This window comes from Vicugna pacos, chromosome 9 (genome assembly GCF_048564905.1).
Source record: "Vicugna pacos chromosome 9, VicPac4, whole genome shotgun sequence".
NCBI classification, from domain to species: domain Eukaryota; kingdom Metazoa; phylum Chordata; class Mammalia; order Artiodactyla; family Camelidae; genus Vicugna; species Vicugna pacos.
Genome location: NC_132995.1, coordinates 8,939,665 through 8,956,975, shown reverse-complemented (window position 1 = coordinate 8,956,975; position 17,311 = coordinate 8,939,665). Strand labels below are relative to the sequence as shown.

The window sequence follows — 17,311 nt, the reverse complement described above, 5'->3', positions numbered from 1 at the left end:
TCCTCCTTCCTCCTGGTCTATGTAGTTGCTGTTCCCTCTTGTCTGGAAGGCTTTTCCCTCTCTGCGTGGCTTTCTCCCTTGTCTCCCTCTTCCAGGTCCTTTCTCCAGCAAGGACTTTCCCTGACCACTCTATTTAAATAGGAATACTCCCTAGGTATCTTCCCCAGAGATCTCCAGGCCCTGATCCCTGGAACCTATGAAGGTTCCATTATACGTGTCAACCAAAGGCAAAACAAAACACAGAAGGCTGCAGATAAGAAAAGTTTATTTGGAGTCTTAAGAATTGCAATTCAGGAGACACAATTTCCTGTAAAACTGAAGGAGTGCTCCAGGGAAGAGAGTCAGGGGCTTATAAGGAAAAAATCCAACAAACAAACAAAAGCAAAAAGACAAAAGCACAAGGTTGTTAAAGTTGTCTGGCAAGAATCCTCATTGACTCTGATGCAAGCCAGGGGATACTTGTCCTTAGGCAATCAAGAGTTATTTTAGGGTAAGTGTCCCATAAATAGATAATCTGTCATGAGTTTTAGGGTAAGGGTCCAATAAGTATCTTGCATTTTTGGCAGTTGTTCTGGGTGTCTATGTTAAGACAGTAAGTGGTCAAAAGGTCAGATTCCATCAAGCCTGGGATGTGCATAAGTGATACTTCCTAGGTGACCTAGCCTCCCATTTCCATTTGAGAGAGCTCTTTTAGCAATACTGACTCCATTTTTATTTTCCTTCTACATATGGCAAAAGGGAATTTGCAGGTGTGATGAAGTTAAGGTTCTTGAGCTACCTGGGTGCCCTAAATATAATCACAAGTGTCCTCCTAAGTAAGAGAGAGATTCGACAGCAGGCCAGAAACAGAGACAATGTAACACAGAAGCAAGACGCCAAGCTGTGGGCTTTGAAGTTGGAGGAAGAGGCAGAGCCAAGGAATGCAAGGAATGCAGCTCTAGAAACTGGAAAAGACAAGGAAATTGATTCTTCCCTACAGCCCCAGGGCGGGCGGGGGAAGCGGGTGTGGAGTGCAGCCCTGCTAACACCTTGATTTCAGTCCAGTGAAACTAACTTCAAACTTCTGATTTCCAAAATGTAAGAAAATTAATGTGTGTTATTTTAAGCCTCCTAGTTTGGAGTCATTTGTGACAGTAGCCTAAGAAACAAATACATTTCCAACTACTAAAAAAATGATAATATTTCAAAAACACATAAATAAACCTAATTACCTCCCCCTTAATAAGACAAAAAAAAAAAAAAAAGAAAAGAAAGAAAGAAAGAAGAGAGGCAGAAGCCAAGGAAAATCACTCTCCAAGGTCATACCCTCGAAAAGGCCACATGGATTTCCAGTAGATAAAGCCCTTTTGAAGATGATCTCACAAGCCATAATTTCAACACATGTGAGGAAACAATGAACCATGAGTGAGAACCAGCAGATATAACAAATTACAGAAGCAGATGGCCCCAAACTTCAGATAGAATTATCAGACATATACTATAAAATAAAGAGGCTTAAGATGCTAAGAAACGTAAAAGAAAAATCCAAAACATGAAAAAAGATCAAGACACTACCAAAAAAAAAAAAAAAGGCAGGGGTATTTGAAAGAGGAAGAATTGGATTTACAGGCAGGAATCCTTTCTAAAGGAGCTACTTGAAGACTGGTTTGCCAAAAAAAGTAACAATGGCGAGTACTTATTAAGTTAGAACGGAATCCAAAGAGAAGGAAGTCAATTTCTGTGCAAACTATCTTTATTTATAAAGAAAAACTTCCCTGTTTTGTTATAAAACCAGCGTTGTGTGGAGGCACTTGATTGGGGAGAAGTGGGGCAGGGATGCTGGTAGAGACAAATGTGCCTGACCCGGTCCCTAAAGGCTACTGGTAAAGATGGGAGCGGAGGTGACTCCTGGGGAAATCCAGTAGAGGTGACCCATCCCAGACTCCACTAGGATGGCTGGTTGGCTTGGTTTGGGGGTAAGGGACTCGGCAGTAGGAGTAGGAGGCACTTTGGACGGGATCTGATTTGGCAAATGTGGGGGTCTCTCTTGCCCCCAGTGATTCTCAGCCCCACCATGACCTCCATTAGCTAAGGCAGATTTCTAAACTTAAGGCTGGGGTTCTCCTTCTCCCCAGGGCTTCCAGGGAAGCAGAGAGCTATTGGCAAGGATCCCATCCCTGCAAGGGCTTGGGGCGCAGAGAGATGCAGCAGTAACGGAGGGGGAGGTCTGGAGAAGGCAGTGCTGCTTCTTCCTGTCTCCCTTGGAAACGTCTTTTTCTCCAGCTAGACCTTATTCCTCTGAGGCTTCACCCTGGGGAAGAGCTGAGGGAAGACAGGATCTTCAGACACCAGGAGCTCCCCTCACTCCACCCTCAAATATAACACAATCACCAAATCCACCCCCAAACACCTGGAGTGTCTCCATCCTTCCATCCCTTCCTAGTAGACTCACTCAGCATCTCCCAAACCACATGGGAGTCCCCAAGTCCCCTGTCACCTCCATGCACCAGATGGAGCCTTGACGAAATGGAATATTCTGAGTTTCCCAAATGGCCAGAAAAAAAAAACCCGCTGGCCACCCCCTACCACCATGGCTGTCTAATCAGGACCCACTTCCACCTATTCCCCCAATTGAAGGAATCTTCTCCCCCAGGAATATAACGGGATCTTAATGGTCTCCTCCCCTAACTTAATAGAATCTCCCTCATTTCTACTATAATTTTATTAATGGATTCTTCCTCCCTCTGCCCAATGTGGTGTAACAGAAGCGCCCTCACCATCACACCTATGATATACAGTTCTTTAACTGCCTCATCTCTAAAATGGGATTCTTCATGGCTCCCCTTGGCTAAAGTACATTCTTCTTTACCTCCCCATGAATATAATTCGGGATATTAAAAATATTTGATTGAGCATGAACCCATCAAATAACCAGTAAGACAGTACTGGTGAGTACCCCCACGAAGTACCACCAGTAAGGGCCCTCCCTTATTTTAGTGGACTCTTCCTCAGCTCCCCAAGACCAATAATGGACTCTTCTGACCTCCCCTCCTCCCCAATATAATGGACTGTCCCTCTTGCCCCTCTTTTTCCTGTAGGATCACCCTTTTCCTCAAACAGCAAGCAGGAGGCACGGTATCTCTTCTGGGCTCACCCCGAAGTAGTTACGGGGCACGTAGCCCTCCTGGCCGTGCAGCGTGGCCCACCACCAGTCGGTCTCCTCCAGTCCGTCCCTCCGAAGCACGGTGACCGACTCGCCCTCGCGGAAGGACAGCTCGTCCCCGAACTCGGCGCTGTAGTCCCACAGGGCGTACACCACCCCGTTGTGCATCAGCCCCATGCTCTGCTCCACGTCTGAAACATCAGACAGCAGGGATCGTAAGCGCGCAGTCCAAGGGGTCCACAAACACTCAAGGATAAGGGGACAGACACAGACCGTGGGATTTGGCAGGCGCCACCTGGGGACATGAGTCATTTGAAAAGTTGTGTACCCCTGTCTGGAGAGGGGAGCCTGAGCTGGAGTCAGCTGCAGGTACTAGCAGTCTCTAAAACACTGGGGTAAATCAAGATGGGCCACCAACCCCCGAGGCAGGGTCCGTGATCACACTGATCCCCCCTCCATAAAAGATAAATTTTCCAGAGAAGATGTAATAATTTTCCAGATAGTATAGCCCACCTGAACCTCCCCTACCCCCTTAAGTGGTTAAATTCCTATCAAGGATTTAGCCTCCTTTCCAGATGATAGTCCACCACGCTCCCCCTCTTTAGTGGTTCATTTCGCGTGTTCTCCTCTCCCCTCCCTTGCCACGCCTCCCCCCGTGCGCTGTCCTATCTCTGCTTCACGCTCACAGAACTCCCCCACGTCCCTGGCAGGTAGGACAGTAAAATCTTCATATGTCAGTCTCCACCTCACTGTGACAAAGGTGATCACAGTCTCCCTCCCCAAAGCTCACTGTCCTACTCCTCTTCAGTGGACCTTTTACTTCCCGCCCCAGTGGTCCAGTCCGGATCTGCCACTGCCCACGGATAAGGCAGGTGTCACAGACCCATGGCTGCCACCCACTTTCTGCTGTAGCCCAGCAGACTGTCCCGTAGTCCCTCTAGGGTCACCCCTCAAATACACTGCCCCACCTCCAGGTCCTACAGCCTGCCTTGGTCCAGCTCTGTGAAGCTCCGAACTCCACCTTATGATACAGTTGGCGCCTCCAGGTGTGCAGCACAGACCCTAGGCACGCCCCCATGGTACAGTCTACCTAGTTCCTCCCATCACCTGTTTAGGTGATGTGCCCCACCTCCTGGAGATATGTGACACAGCCTCATGTCTCCCTTCAAGTGGAAGTGTCCCCAAGCCTCTCCCCTAAAACCATGGCCTGCTCACCTGTCACCTGTATGGTACTATACCTCCCACAGGTAGCACAGCCCACATGCCCAGCCCTATGCCAGGTGGATGGTATAGTTGGAACATCCAACTCCCCACCCCCGCCGATGCGAAACAGATAAAGCAGCCCAATCTCCACAAACCACTCCTCCCACAGGTGTCCAGCTTGCGTGGCACAGTCCTTGTACCCCTCTCCCTCGAAGGTGGCACCGTCTGCTCCCTCCTACACACACCCTTCTTGCACCTGCCAGTCCCCAACCCCTGCAGGTGGTCCATTCCGCTGGCCCTTCCTCTGTGATGCTGCCACTTGGTTGATACAGCCCCTAGAGCTTCTCTCTAGGGAGCTGCAGTCTGCAGCTTCCCCACCCACCCCCAACCCAACACCTGCCAGCTGGACGGCCCAGTCCCAGCGACCCCCTCCCCCAGGGGTGGCCCAGCCCGCCCACCGGGGCACTGCAGCTCTGCCTCGCACCTGCCAGGTAAGTGGCGCAGTCTGCGTAACCCTCGCGGTAAGGGTCACACTTCTCGATGGCGGTGGCGCCGTCACTGAGCGTGGTGGCGAAGATTGCCGCGCCGTGCTGCACCAGCGCCGTGCAGATGGCCGTGTCGTTGCACGACGCCGCGCAGTGCAACGGTGTCCTGGGCGTGGGAGGCATGCGTGAGAAGCCGCGAGGTCGCCCGCAAGGATCCCGACCCGCAGCGCCGTCCCCGCCCCACGTCGGCCACGCCGTCAGGGCTCACCAGCCGTGGCTATCGGGCGAGTTGACGTTGGCACCCGCCGCGATGAGGAAGTCCACGATGGGGTAGTTGGCGCCGCAGATGGCGTTGTGCAGGGCAGTGATGCCCTCCTCGTTGGGCTGGCTCGGGTCGTTCATCTGCCAGGGAGCGGGAGGCTCAGTCCGGCGGCTGCCACCCGGCCTCCCGCTCCTCCACCCCAGCAGCCCTGCTCTCTAGCAACACTCACCTCCTTCACCGCCTGCTGCACCACGTCCAGCTCCCCGGTCAGCGCGGCGTCCAGCAGCAGCACAAGTGGGTTGAGGCGCGCGCGGCGGACCTTGCGCGGGGAGCCGGCCTTCCGCAGCACCGAACGCATCTCCTGGGAACAGGGCCAGGGGCTTCAGTGGCTTGAGAGGATCGCTAACACATACATTACTCAGAGTGGGAACCAGAAGCTCAGGGACTTGACGGCAACAGCCCCAGGTCATCCAACTAGACAGGGGTGTGATTGAAACTGAGGAATGTGCAGAGCCTGAGTCCAGAGGACCATGGGAAGGAGGGCCCCTCAGTTCTACAGCCTCTGGTTCCCTACAACAGTTAGAGAATCTAATGAATCGCAGGCCCTGAGACCAGAGAGGAAGCTGGGAGGCAATCAGATTGATGATTGTGGGAGCCAGATATTTCTTTTACATATATATATATATATAAAAAAAAAAGCTATGAAGCACACCTGACAAGGTGTTACCAAGTGTTAATTCTGGATGTTTGGAATTAGAATGTTTATCGTATTATTCCTTGTGGTTTCTTATTTTCGATTTTCAAGTATCCTCCTACAAAATCCATTTATTCTGAGCATGTAGCATTTGTGATTCTGGTCCTTGATGTCAATGATTTCAAGATTCTGGAATTTGGAGATCCCAGGAGCCACTGGTTTCAAAATTCTCTGATACTCAGTTATTACAAGTTTCTAATTATGTTGTGAGTCCAGAAATGCTAAGTTGTGCCATTTCAAATTGCTGAAGACCCAAGGCACTGCATTCCCAAGATTCTGAGTGAGAACTTTAATATTTTATGGTTAGAATTTCATTCCAAAAGATTGCAAGGAAATACTCAAAATGTTAATCGTGGTTCTCTCTAGTGCTGTCACTTTGGCCTCATTCTTCTACTTGTTATTTATTTCCTCCAGCTTTCTGTGATGTTTGTTTATTCCTTTCTAGTGGAAAATATTCATTTGAAATAAAATTCTGTATTATGTTAGTGCACTAATTGGTGATTTTATGGTTCAAATGATGAGCCTAATTTCTCATTTGGGTGACTTCAAGAATTAGTAATAACCAGGGTTTGTGTTACTAACTTTTCAATTTAAGATCCTGTTCAAACCTTCAGTGTTCAAGGATTCTGAAATTCCACAGTTCTGAGATTGTGATGCCAGGATTTAATTCTTGAATTCTGTGAATTTTCAAGTTTCCCTGTGATCAGGGATTCTACAGTGAGGCCGCTTGACCATTTCAAGATGTTTTCATTCTCCTATTCTTGATTTCAAGATCCTGAGCCTCAATATTTCTTGGCTCCACTCTCAGAAGGGCCCAGGAATAGGCATTTTGGGGTCCACCTGGCCCCCACTTCTCATTCCTCTCCCTCCGTCTACCCACACTGAGCAATGAGGATTGTTCCATTTGACTACACCCCACACCCCCAGCCAAGATACCGAAATCAGACCAAGATCAGCAAGAGAGCATCCCCTGGTCAAATGATAACAATAATAGTAAGCAGTTGAGTGCCAGATGCTATTCTAGGCACTATATTATGTATTTAATCCTTATAGCAACCCTATGGTTAGTCTCATCCCCATTTTACAGATGAGGAAACCAAGACCCAGAGGGGCTAAGTGTCTTGTCCAGGGTTGTACCCCTGATTAGCTCAGCAGCTGATGCACTTAACCATGACACCCAAAGCCTCAGAGACCAGAGATTTGTTTTTGAAAATGTGAATGGAAGAAGCTCTGACTAGAGTCAGAAGATATCAACAGACTTGAACTGAGAGGTTATTTTGAGTCAGGGCTGGTGGGCCATTTCTAGCCACAGCGCAGGCTTGCTGAGGTGTAAAAGGAAAGAATGGATCCCCAGAGAAGGCGGACATGAGAGACTATGCCAACTAGGGAGAGAAATGGTGACTGACTTGATTCAGGCAGGCTTTTCAGATCCCAGAATAAACCCACTGTTGTGCCAAGATGAAGTCATTTCCAGGTTGTAAGACTCTAAGATTCCTAAAGGGGGATGTGGACAGGTTACTGGAGAGGAACAAAGAAAGTCTCAGTGTGGTCAAGACTTTTGGATGCCCCTCCATGCATGTTCTCCCTTTCCTCTGTACACGAGTACACTTAGATTAAAAACTACATTTCCCAGCCTCCCTTGCAGCTGGGTTCCTGGCCAGTGGGATGCAGTAGATTGTTTGCTGTGATATGTGCAATTTCCAGATTCTGTTCCAAAAGGGAAGGGATGCCTCCATATAATAACTAATATACCCCCAGTTCCTCCTGTATTACTTACCATGCTCTGTGGCTGCTCTGGTGGGCTGCTCTGGAGCGGGGCTGGGGGAGGTATGGGAGCTGGAGGGGCAGGAGCAGGGGGCCCTGCCCTGGCCTCAGATCCCTCAGTGATGGGAGACAGCTCCGGCTCAGGCCCCCCAGGCCCCCCATGACGATGGAAGAGGCGGCTGATGATCTGCTGGTACTGCTTTTTGTGGGTGGGGGGCAGGGCTACAGCAGGGCTCTGCTCCATGGAGCCCCTGCGTTTGAGGGGCCGTGGAATCTCAGCCAGCACCCGTGCCACCTCCTCCAGCTCAGGCACTGACTGTGCCTCGGGTGGCAGTGCTGGCTGCAGCCGTGTGGGACTAAGGGGCCGAGTGACAGCCCCTTCGTCTGAATCACCAGCCTCCAGCACTGGTGTCAGCAGCCCCTCCAGTTCTGGTTCAGGCTCTAACTCAGGGGGAGGTTTGGGGAGGCCTGGAAGGAACAAGAGCACAATCAGAGGAGGGGACTCTGGGAGACCCTCAAGACTTCCTCCCCACAACTTCCAGGACCTGCAACCAGCACTTGATTTGCTGTGTGACCTCAGGGTAGCTCCTTGCTCTCTCTGGGCTATACTTCCCTGGGTTGTGAATAACAGACAATTATGACATCCCCCATTTATTAAGTACTTGGCATGCACCTTGTACTTGACATGCTTGTCTTATTGAATTCTCACCACTAACTTGGGAGGTAGATATATGGCCATTATCTCATCATCATAGAAGGGGAAACTGAGTCTCCGAGAGGGCAAGTCAGTTACCTAAAGCCACACAGCTGGGATTTGAATTCAGTTCTATCGGACTCCAGAATCTCTGCTCCTACTGTCATGATAAGCTTGACTTTGTAAGAGTCTAAGAATTTCCTCTCCTAACAACTCAGGCAGAAAACTGCTAGGGCTAGAATCCTGGAGACTGATGATCTCATGCCTCTCTAGTAGAGCTTCTAAAGTGGGTAGAAATAATAGTGATCACTCTTTATACATTATTTCATTGAATGCTCATCATAATCTATGGGGTAAATATAATTAATATCTCTTCACAGATGAGAAAATGTAAGCTCAGATAGGTTAACTAATTTTATCCTGAGTCACCAGCAGGTCAATGGTGGAGAGGTGCTCAAAACCTACTCTGCTTAAATCCAAGCCCTGAGCTGGTTTCACACCAAAAAACAAACAAACAAACAAACAAACAAACAAAAAACCCTACTAATATGATAGCTATTGAGGGTTTACTATACATCAGGCTGTATTTTAGGACTTTATATGGATTAAATAATCTAGTACCATATCCCAGAATAAAGATAGGTTCTATCATTATTCACATTTTACATTCAAGGAAATTGAGGTCCAGAGAGGTTAAGTGACTTACTAAAGGTCACACAGCATAGAGCCAGGCAGTCTGACCCCAGGGTCCATGGTTAACCACTGTGCTATCCCTAGCTCCTGAGCAAATTCCCAAGCCCATCTGGCCTCACTGTCTGCAGGGACAATGTCTGGGAATAGGTGTTTGGCCGAGATGGCTCCCCTAGTTGGTCTGGCCCCCAGCCATTTGTCCTCCCCTCACCCAGCCCTCTGGGGCTCCCATTGCTGACTCACCTTCACTCATAGGGGGCCAAGTCTGTTGAGGGGGTTGGGGGACTGGGGCAGGGGCTTGAGGCTGGGGTTGAGGCTGGGGTTGTAGTTGTGGCTGGGGCTGTGGGGGCGGCTGCGGCTGTGGTTGGGGCTGGGCCTGTGGAGGAGCCTGGGGCTGGGGAGGCAGCTTAGGCGGGGGAGCTCGGGAGAAGATGGGGGAGCCAGGGAGCATGGCCCTGCTGGCCCCGTGCTCCCAGAAGGCATTCTGCAGTTTGAATATCATGCTGAGGGGGATGGGGCGCTGGCGGGGGGCACTGCGGGGCTGGGGGCTGGAAGGAGGCATAGGGATGCGGCTGACAGGTTGCCAGTTTCGAGGCAAAGTCCCTGATGGTGCCGCGGAGCCCAGAGATCGGCGATAGCTGCCTACATCGGAACGCCTGTCGTTGGCCAGAGGAGAGACCTTGTAATTGCGGGGCAAAGTAGCGCTGGTGAGGTTGTCCTGGGGGAGAAAGAGGGAAGGAAGGAAGGAAGAAGGGGCTCAGGTGGGAAAAAGTTAGGAGTAACAGAATGAATGCTAAGGGAGGGGAGGAAGGGAGGTGGGGGGTAAGGGCAAAAAGTGATGAGGGAGAGGAGGAGGAGAAGGGAGACAGAGAGGGAAAGAAAGAGGGTCAGGAAGGGGGACAGAAATCTAGGATAAAGGAAGAGCGAGGGGAAGGGTGCAGAAACTGCCGGCGCAGCCAGGAGGGGGAGACTAGACCTGACCCCATCCTTACCCACCACCCCCTCCCCAAGCTTCTCTGGCCCCTCACCTTGCCGGTGGCCCCCAGTCCACCATCCAGGCTGCTCTCTCTCCAGGGTAACAGCTGCAGGCCCGGTGAAGAGGGTCGCGCAAAGACGTCCAGGCCTGCGAGAAGGGAATCATTAGGGTCTGGGGGACTCCTCTCCGGCTCCCCGATTCCTCCGGTCTCTCATTACTCACGTTCATAGCTTGCTGTCTGTGAGGACTTCTTCTCGTACGCCACGTCCAGGTCAGACTCGTTCCAGGCTTTGGGGGGCCGCCGGCGCAGCGTAAGGTCATCTAGGGAGAGGTCGCCAATGAGGATGAGGGGGCAGGGAGACGCTAGCCCGCGCTCCTCCCACTCCTCGACACCCCACCTCCGCTCCCCGCCCTCAAGTTCGGCCCCCGGGCTCACCTTGCGCGCGCAGAGGCGGGGCGAAGGCGCTGCCGCCCGCGCCCAGTAGAGAGCTCCCAAAGGCCGCCGGCGCGTCGTAGGCTGCGGTCGGGGGGCGTGGCGAGGGCCCGCGCTCTGGGAAGAAGACCTGGGGCCCCTCCGCCAAGGGGCTGCCGCGCGGGGAGCCGGCACGACCCAAGAAGTCAAAGGGCGTGGGGGGACCCTGCTGGCGGAGCGGGCCCGAGCCCGGCCGCGGGGAAGGCGCACGGCCGAGGGGGCTGCCTGCGCCATCGAAGGCGCGGGGCCGGGGCGAGGGCGCGCGGTCCAGGCTGCCGTAGGTGTCCGGCTGCAGGTAGAGCGGGGTGCGCGGGGACGACGGCCGGCCCTTAGCGGACAGCGAGCTGTAGGGGAGCAGAGCTGGGGCGCTCTCGGAGCGTCCGAACGGGGTGTCTGCGCTGTCGGTGGTCGCCTTCCGGGGGGACCCGCGGTTGCCTAAGGGCTCGGGGACCGGGCTGGAACTGTACCGGGACAGCTGTGGGAAGGTCAGGACATTGAGGGGTCAAAGTAGACGTTGGTAGAGGGTTGGTAGGAGGTCGATAGATGTGACGGAAAATCAATCCTGGGGGTTGGAGCTGGAGATTCTGGCAGAGAGCCCACGAGAAAGGTGTTGGGGAGACAGCCCTGAAATCAGGGCTGAGGTTAGCACATAGAGTGCCTTTGCGCCGCTTAGAATAAAGTCCCCTTTCCTTTCGAGAGTCCTGACCGATGTCCACTTCCACAGGTTCCCTCTATCAAGTGCCCTTTAATAGCCCACAACCTGCACAGCCCTATGGGACAGGCTTGCCTGGACTCCATGCGGAAATATACTGATTTTGAGGGCCAGGGTGGGGACGAGAGCGAGCAGTCTCACCCGAGCGGGGGCTCCGGCCTGCGAGCCAGGAGGCGTTGGTGAGTCTGACCACAGCGATTCCAGCTGCTTGGTCAGTTCGTCCACCTTAGCCGCCGCCGTGTCCAGCTCCATCTGCTTCAGGTCCATGTGCTTCATGGCCAGAGCTGGGCGGGCAGGAGTGGAGGTAAGGACCCAGACCTCTGGGCAGGGTCCAGCCTCTCCCCTCTGAGGGCCCGCCCCCTACCGCAGCTCACACTGAAAATTCAGATCCAGAAGGTCCCGCGAGCTCTGGAAAGCCTCGCTGTCCATGGTGCCGGCCGGAGCGGGGCGCCTGCGGTTGGGGGTGCGGGGGGAGAGCCTTCTCAGAGCCCGCCCGCAGGGAACCAGGGGAAGCGAGGAGAGGGACAGCGCCTTTACTCTCCTAGTTCCTTCCACTGGAAGCGCTATGCGCCTCCACTTCCCTGGCTGGGAAATGTCAACTCCTGCAAAGCCCTCCTAGAAGGCTAAGGACAGTTCAGTCTACTTGGCTCCTTGTCTTTCTCGCTATCTCAGCCCTAAGAAGACTTGATCATTCCTTCAACAATTATCCACTGATCACCTAACTATGTGCCAGGCATTATAGTGAACAGCTGTTGCAATAATAATATCAATTACTGGATGCTCACTAGGGACCAGGAGACACTGACAAAGACTGGGGATCTTTTAAAAAATAATGACTGTGCTGCCTATTATATCCCAGGGCCTGTGCTAGTTGCTTAAGGGTATAATGAAATAAAACAACCATTTATTGAGGGAACACTGCCCCCTAGAATTGTGCCAAGTGCTCTTCTTCCATGATCAAAACCTCCATAGCAAGCAAGAAAGTGGGGGACCTTTTGTTCAGGGTCACCATGCAAGAAGTCCCCATATTGACTTTTACACCTGGACCTAACTTTTCATTCTCGGTCATCTCCACCAGACTGGAGGGGCTCCAGAGGATGGGGACCACTCAGCTTCCTCTCCCCAGAGACGACCTGGTTCACACGGACCCAGCATTAACAGGAAGAACAGGGAGGAGGCCAAGGAAGGCTGGGCCACTGTGGTCACCAGCCCAGTGAGAAGGAGGCAGGCCACTGGGAACCAGTCAAGCCAGCACCATCCCCATCTCCATGGTAGCCGCCACGCCCGCCAGCCCTGCCACCTCCCCAGTGCACCAACCGACCGCTTACATTTGACTTAGGGTGAGGCGTGGGCAGCAGGGCGGGCTGGGGCGTGCTGATTCTGGCCTCTGTCTGGGAAGCCTCGGAACAGAACCTGTTGGGGCTGGTGGCTCATTTGGGTGTGTTGGGAGTGTGTGACCTTGGGCTACAAGGCCCCTTCATTCCTTGGGCCTCAGTTTCCCCAACAGTGAAAGGAGGAGTCAAATCAGCTATTCTGAGAAGCCTCCTCAATCTCTCAGAGGTCTAGATTCTTAAATTATAAACACCTTGAGATTGTAATTAAATTTCTACAGAACCTAAAACTGCCAGCCTGAGAGGCTATTGTTTAAAAGTTCTGAGACCAAGATTCTACCTTTTGGAACATTCTAGAATTCTCTACTTTGGCTAGTCTGGATTCCTCTGTCTTCCTGCTCCGAGTTCTACCTATACCAAGAGTCCAATGTCTTAAAAGTCTAGATGAATGTTTGGTACAGTGGAGTTGCTAAAAACACAATTAAGGAGCCAGACTTCCAGGGTTCAAATCAGGTGGTACCACTGTCCCATCTGACAAGAGTGCCTCAGTCTCCTGATCTGTAAAATGAGGATAAATAGCAGTCCACCTCAGAGGACTGTTGTGAGGATCCAACTGACCAGAAGGTGGAGAGGAGTTAAGATTCTGAGAATTGAGGCCTCAAAAAGTAGAGATTACAGGAATTAGAACTTATGTCTTTTAGGATCTATGAGATACACAGGAAACACTCTGGGTTCGTTGAATATTAAAATGAACCATCTATACTACCTCCAGTGCCAGCATTCTGGCAGGGAATGGTTCTTTTGGGGATTTCATTATTCCCAAATTCTAAGACTCTCAGGTCCCACGCTGACATCCTCTTGGTCTAAGGAAATGCCAAGGCTGAGCGTGGGACCGTCCGGGAGCCGATGCGGCAGAAGGGGGTGTCGGGGCCACCAGAGGGCGCTCCAGGTCACAGCCCGACCCCCGCCGGGGGGTGCTGACAGCGCCTGAGCTCAGACCCTGGGAATGCGCGGCGGGCCTGGGCAGGTGCCGCACCTCCTGCGGCAGGGGAGCGGGGGCCGGGTGGGGCGCGAGGGTGGCGCGGGCCGCGCCTCTGCTCCAGGCCCCTGTCCTCCACCCCCAGGTCCTCTCCGTCAGGCTCCCCCACCCTCCGCCCTTAGGTCTCCTTCCCGGCATCTTCTGCACCCCAGCCAGATTCTTTAGGGTTAAGAATCCGGGGGGTAGGGGGGGCGGGGAAAGGGTGGACTTCCTGGGGGAACCATCTTCAATGGGAATCGGGTCAGAGCGCCAGGCTGGGCTGGGAATACCCAGGTTGGAATCTTCCAGCTCTGTCAACACACTGATGCTGGGAGAGGCCCCACTCTCTCTGGGACTCAGCTTTCCCCTCTGTGAAATGGGCTAGGTCCCCTCCCTTCTTTAAACCTCCACCTTGGGCCAGTTATGCAGCTTCTCTGTGCCTCAGCTTCCTCGTGTATATTATGGGGGAATCAATACCTTCACCTCAAAGAAGTGTGAGGTGTGAATGATAGAATTTATGTATAGTGTTTAGAACAGTGCAGGACACAAAGTGAAGTTCAGATGTAGAGGTTTCCTAATTCCCAGCCTTCCTTGGCTATTCATTAAGATAATTCAGAGCCTGGCACAGACTGAGGGCTGAAGACCCAAAGTAATTTTTTTTCCTCCAAAAGGGCTCTTTCAAATCTGAGATTCTAAAAGCCCTGAGCTTTGACCCCTGGAATCTTGACTTCAGCCCTTGCATCTCAGAGCCCTAAATTCTCCCTGTGCTTTCCTGAGTTCGGGTCATCCCCAGTTCTGGCCCCTTCCAGGGCCTGGGTAGCCCTGGAACATTCCAAACAGAAGGTGGCAAAAGCCTAGTGTGTGGGCTGTGCCCACACTCCAACCTCAGTTTCCCCACTGGACGAGGGAGAAGTCATTCCTCGGGGTGGGGTCAGGAAACCTTATTGGAAGTGAGACCCTTGGGTTGTTGCCAGAAACTTCTGTGGACAATGGGAACCATCAGTCTACCTGCCAGCCCTGAGCCTGGCATGCTGTGAGCTCTGTCTTGGCAGCCACGGTTATTATTTTTAATTTCATCTCAGGCTATCACCAAATGCCATTAAAGCCCAGACATTAGGAAGTTCTTTCTCTCTCCTGGGAACCCCCTGCCTCCCCCACCCCCTTGCTTAATCCCCTCACATGACGCATGGGGGTGGAGAGAAGGGAGAGACAGGGCCCTGCCTCCCACAGCTTCAAGGACAGACACACACCTCCAGAATTAGCCTCTATCCTCCCTTATCTCCCACACTACTTCAGGTCAGCCAGATGGGGGTGGAGGTGACATTTCTCACCTCAGGGTCAGGGCCAGGAGCCCTAGGAGAAAAGTTAGTCAGATAATCCAGTTGGAGAGGATGGAATCCCGTCCCCCAGACAGCGGCTGAGGAAGGGGGAAGTCAAATACCTGATTCACAGTTCTGCTGCCCGGGTGACCTCTAAGCCTCAGTTTACCCCCATCTTCCGTAGGTAATGACTGTATAGTGCCCAGCCACGCAAGCCTTCCAGAATCGAACCCCACCTTCTGGAATTCTGTCCTGGGTTCTAAAACACATTTTGCAAACCCCAGATATTTCCCACCTTTATGAGGCAATAGGAGGCCCCCCGCCCCCGCCAGGGGGCGCCCTGGGGCGGAGGTCCCTCCTCTGGTTAGGCAGGTCTGACACCCCGGTTAATGACATGTTGGGGATCGCGCAGCGGCACAGAGGAGGTTGGAGACCTGCCCTGCTTCCCTTACCCTCGGCCCCTACCTTGGAACCAGACAGTGGGGGGAACGCTGGACACAGCCTCCAGAGGGACCCCGGGTGTTTGTTCTGCTTCATTTTAGGAACCCGGGTTCCACTATTCCCACTCCACCCCTAATTCTGCTCGGAGGTCTAGAGATTCGGTCGAGAAAGCAGCTGAAGGGCGGCAGGGACGGCCGCCCATTCCAGAGCCCCAGCAGTCCGAGCCTCCCATTTCTGCCCGAAAGATTCGCTACCCCAATTCTACTCCAGGATTCAGGCTTCCAAGAGCCTCCAGTTCGAGGGACTCAGGAGCCCCAGCTCCAAACGTCTCCTCGAGACCAAGGCATCCGAGCCCTCTACTCCAAGAACTCAGGCATCTGAGCCCCCTTTTCCTTATGGCCAGTAAATCAGGCATCGCAGTTTCATTCTTCTAACGTCCCTGGCGTCTGCGCACCCCCAATTCTGCCCTGGGACCCGGCGTCCGAGTCTCCTCCCAGTCCTCCCAGAGACGAGAGTGTTGGGCTCCTTCAGAGCCGCTGAACCCGGGGAGGAGGGTGTAACTCACGGATCCGGGGCAGGTCTTGGTACCGGGGGGCTTCCTCCGGCTCCAGCTCCGGCTGCGGGGAGCAGAGGACGGGGCGGGGCAGGCGCCGGGAACAGGTTAGACGACGTGACTCCGACAGGAGGGAGGTGGGTCCCGGAGGGAAGGGGGAGACAGGGTCGCCTCGTGCACCTTGGGACTTGTAGTCCCAGAGGGGAAGGACGTAGACGGAGACTAACATTTGGAGTAGTCGCCCAAAGTCCATTTCACAGACAGGAAAGGTGAGGCCCAAAGGCAGAGGGCGACCTGACTACTTTAGAGTCCAGACTCCTACTCGCTGTGGCTGCAGGAGATGGACCCCTGAGTCCCTGCCGCACCCCTTCAGGCTGAGTTTCCCCCTTCTTGAATGAAGATCTGGATGCCACCAAAGAGGTAGAAGGTTACATAAATCTGGGGGAGACACATCCCTCGACCCCCAAGGCGGGGGATGCTAGAAATCAGTGTACCCTCGAGTCTCTGAGCCTCGATCTCCCCGTCGGTAAAAAGTGCAGTTTGGAACTTTACAGAATTTCCCAGCAACAGTGCCCGAAGTCAGAGGCTGGGACTACAATTCCCAGCAGCTTCCGCGACCAACGTCGGGCTCCTCCCCGCCTCGCGTTGTCTGGGAATTGTAGTCCCGGAGCCCTCAGGGGCGGCGCCCCGTGTCTCGCCCACGCGCGGGAACTGTATGGTAATCCCCGGAGGAGACAACGCATCCTCTTTCCCTGACCCTCCTTCCGCTCAGAAAAGCCGCTGGCTCCCTGAAAGGTGGGCACCCCAGTTCTAAAGTAGGATCAGAAATCTCGGCCGAGGGGGCGGGAATCAGCGCTGACACACCGGTCAGGAATGCAGTTGGGTCACCCTGTCTAGCCACCGTCCCGCGGCTCCGCCCGTCTCCCCACGCGGTGCGGTCCCTGTGGGAAAGGGCGTGAGCGCGTCCCCAAATCTGCGTCCACGTGCCGCTGTTTACACGCGCCCGGGGACAGGGAAGGGGCGCTGGTCGGGACTTCTACACCCTCTCCCTTTCTCTGAAGCTTTAGGAATGTCCCTCACGCATGGGACTAAATCCTCGGGGTACTACCCGTGTCATTTGGTCCACAGCCTCTCCCCTTAGTTCGCACCTCCCCACGCGGGTCCAGCTCTCGAGTGCGGAGGCTCCGCCCCGGGATCCACAGGCTCCTCCCCGTATGTTTCCCGCTCCCCCGGAGTCCAGAAGCCCCGCCCCTAGCTGGTGCTTAAAGCCCTCGGGAGGAATTACCCCCATTCCTCCATTTTCTCACCTCTCCCGCTCAAGTTCTGAACTTCCGAGACAACTGGACCTCCCTAGAAGAGACTGTAACACTGAAAGCACAGGACTGCCAACCTAGACTCTTACCCGTCTCTTTAAGAATTCCAGACCAATCGATCTTCCTGTCTCTTTAAGAGTTAGGGCTTATCAATGTGGCTGCCCCTTTAAGGCAACTTTGGA

At 53.4% G+C, this 17,311-nt stretch overlaps 1 protein-coding gene and 1 long non-coding RNA gene across 3 annotated transcripts; one reads left to right on the top strand and one right to left on the bottom strand.

Annotated features, from left to right (window-relative positions):
• Positions 1-1,714: 1,714 nt before the first annotated feature.
• On the bottom strand, positions 1,715-17,274 carry PPP1R13L (protein phosphatase 1 regulatory subunit 13 like). Of its 2 annotated transcripts, none has more exons than XM_072966846.1 (13): positions 17,219-17,274; positions 11,529-11,605; positions 11,296-11,438; positions 10,407-10,917; positions 10,193-10,291; positions 10,023-10,117; positions 9,238-9,712; positions 7,624-8,078; positions 5,322-5,453; positions 5,099-5,232; positions 4,830-4,996; positions 3,134-3,333; positions 1,715-2,301 (listed from the first exon to the last, which is right to left on the bottom strand). In XM_072966846.1, exons 2-13 carry the CDS (start codon positions 11,581-11,583, stop codon positions 2,263-2,265), a joined length of 2,505 nt encoding a protein of 834 aa, XP_072822947.1. In that variant the 5' UTR covers positions 11,584-11,605; positions 17,219-17,274; the 3' UTR covers positions 1,715-2,262. The 2 variants fall into 2 exon arrangements, with proteins under 2 accessions (XP_072822947.1, XP_072822946.1); XM_072966845.1 differs by lacking the exon at positions 17,219-17,274 and adding an exon at positions 15,829-16,518.
• On the top strand, positions 15,088-15,688 carry LOC140698051 (uncharacterized). Its single transcript, XR_012075454.1, has 2 exons — positions 15,088-15,247; positions 15,365-15,688. It is a non-coding gene; the product is annotated as an uncharacterized lncRNA (long non-coding RNA).
• Positions 17,275-17,311: the final 37 nt, after the last annotated feature.

Bases quoted from the DNA above. Each gene is read 5' to 3' on its own strand.
- PPP1R13L (XM_072966846.1), bottom strand. From the start codon at position 11,583: ATGGACAGCGAGGCTTTCCAGAGCTCGCGGGACCTTCTGGATCTGAAT. The intron at 5,454-7,623 runs GTAAGTAATACA...CCCTGTTCCCAG, and splicing joins CAGAGCAGCCACAGAGCATG to GAGATGCGTTCGGTGCTGCG. The intron at 5,233-5,321 runs GTGAGTGTTGCT...GCTCCCTGGCAG, and splicing joins TGCAGCAGGCGGTGAAGGAG to ATGAACGACCCGAGCCAGCC.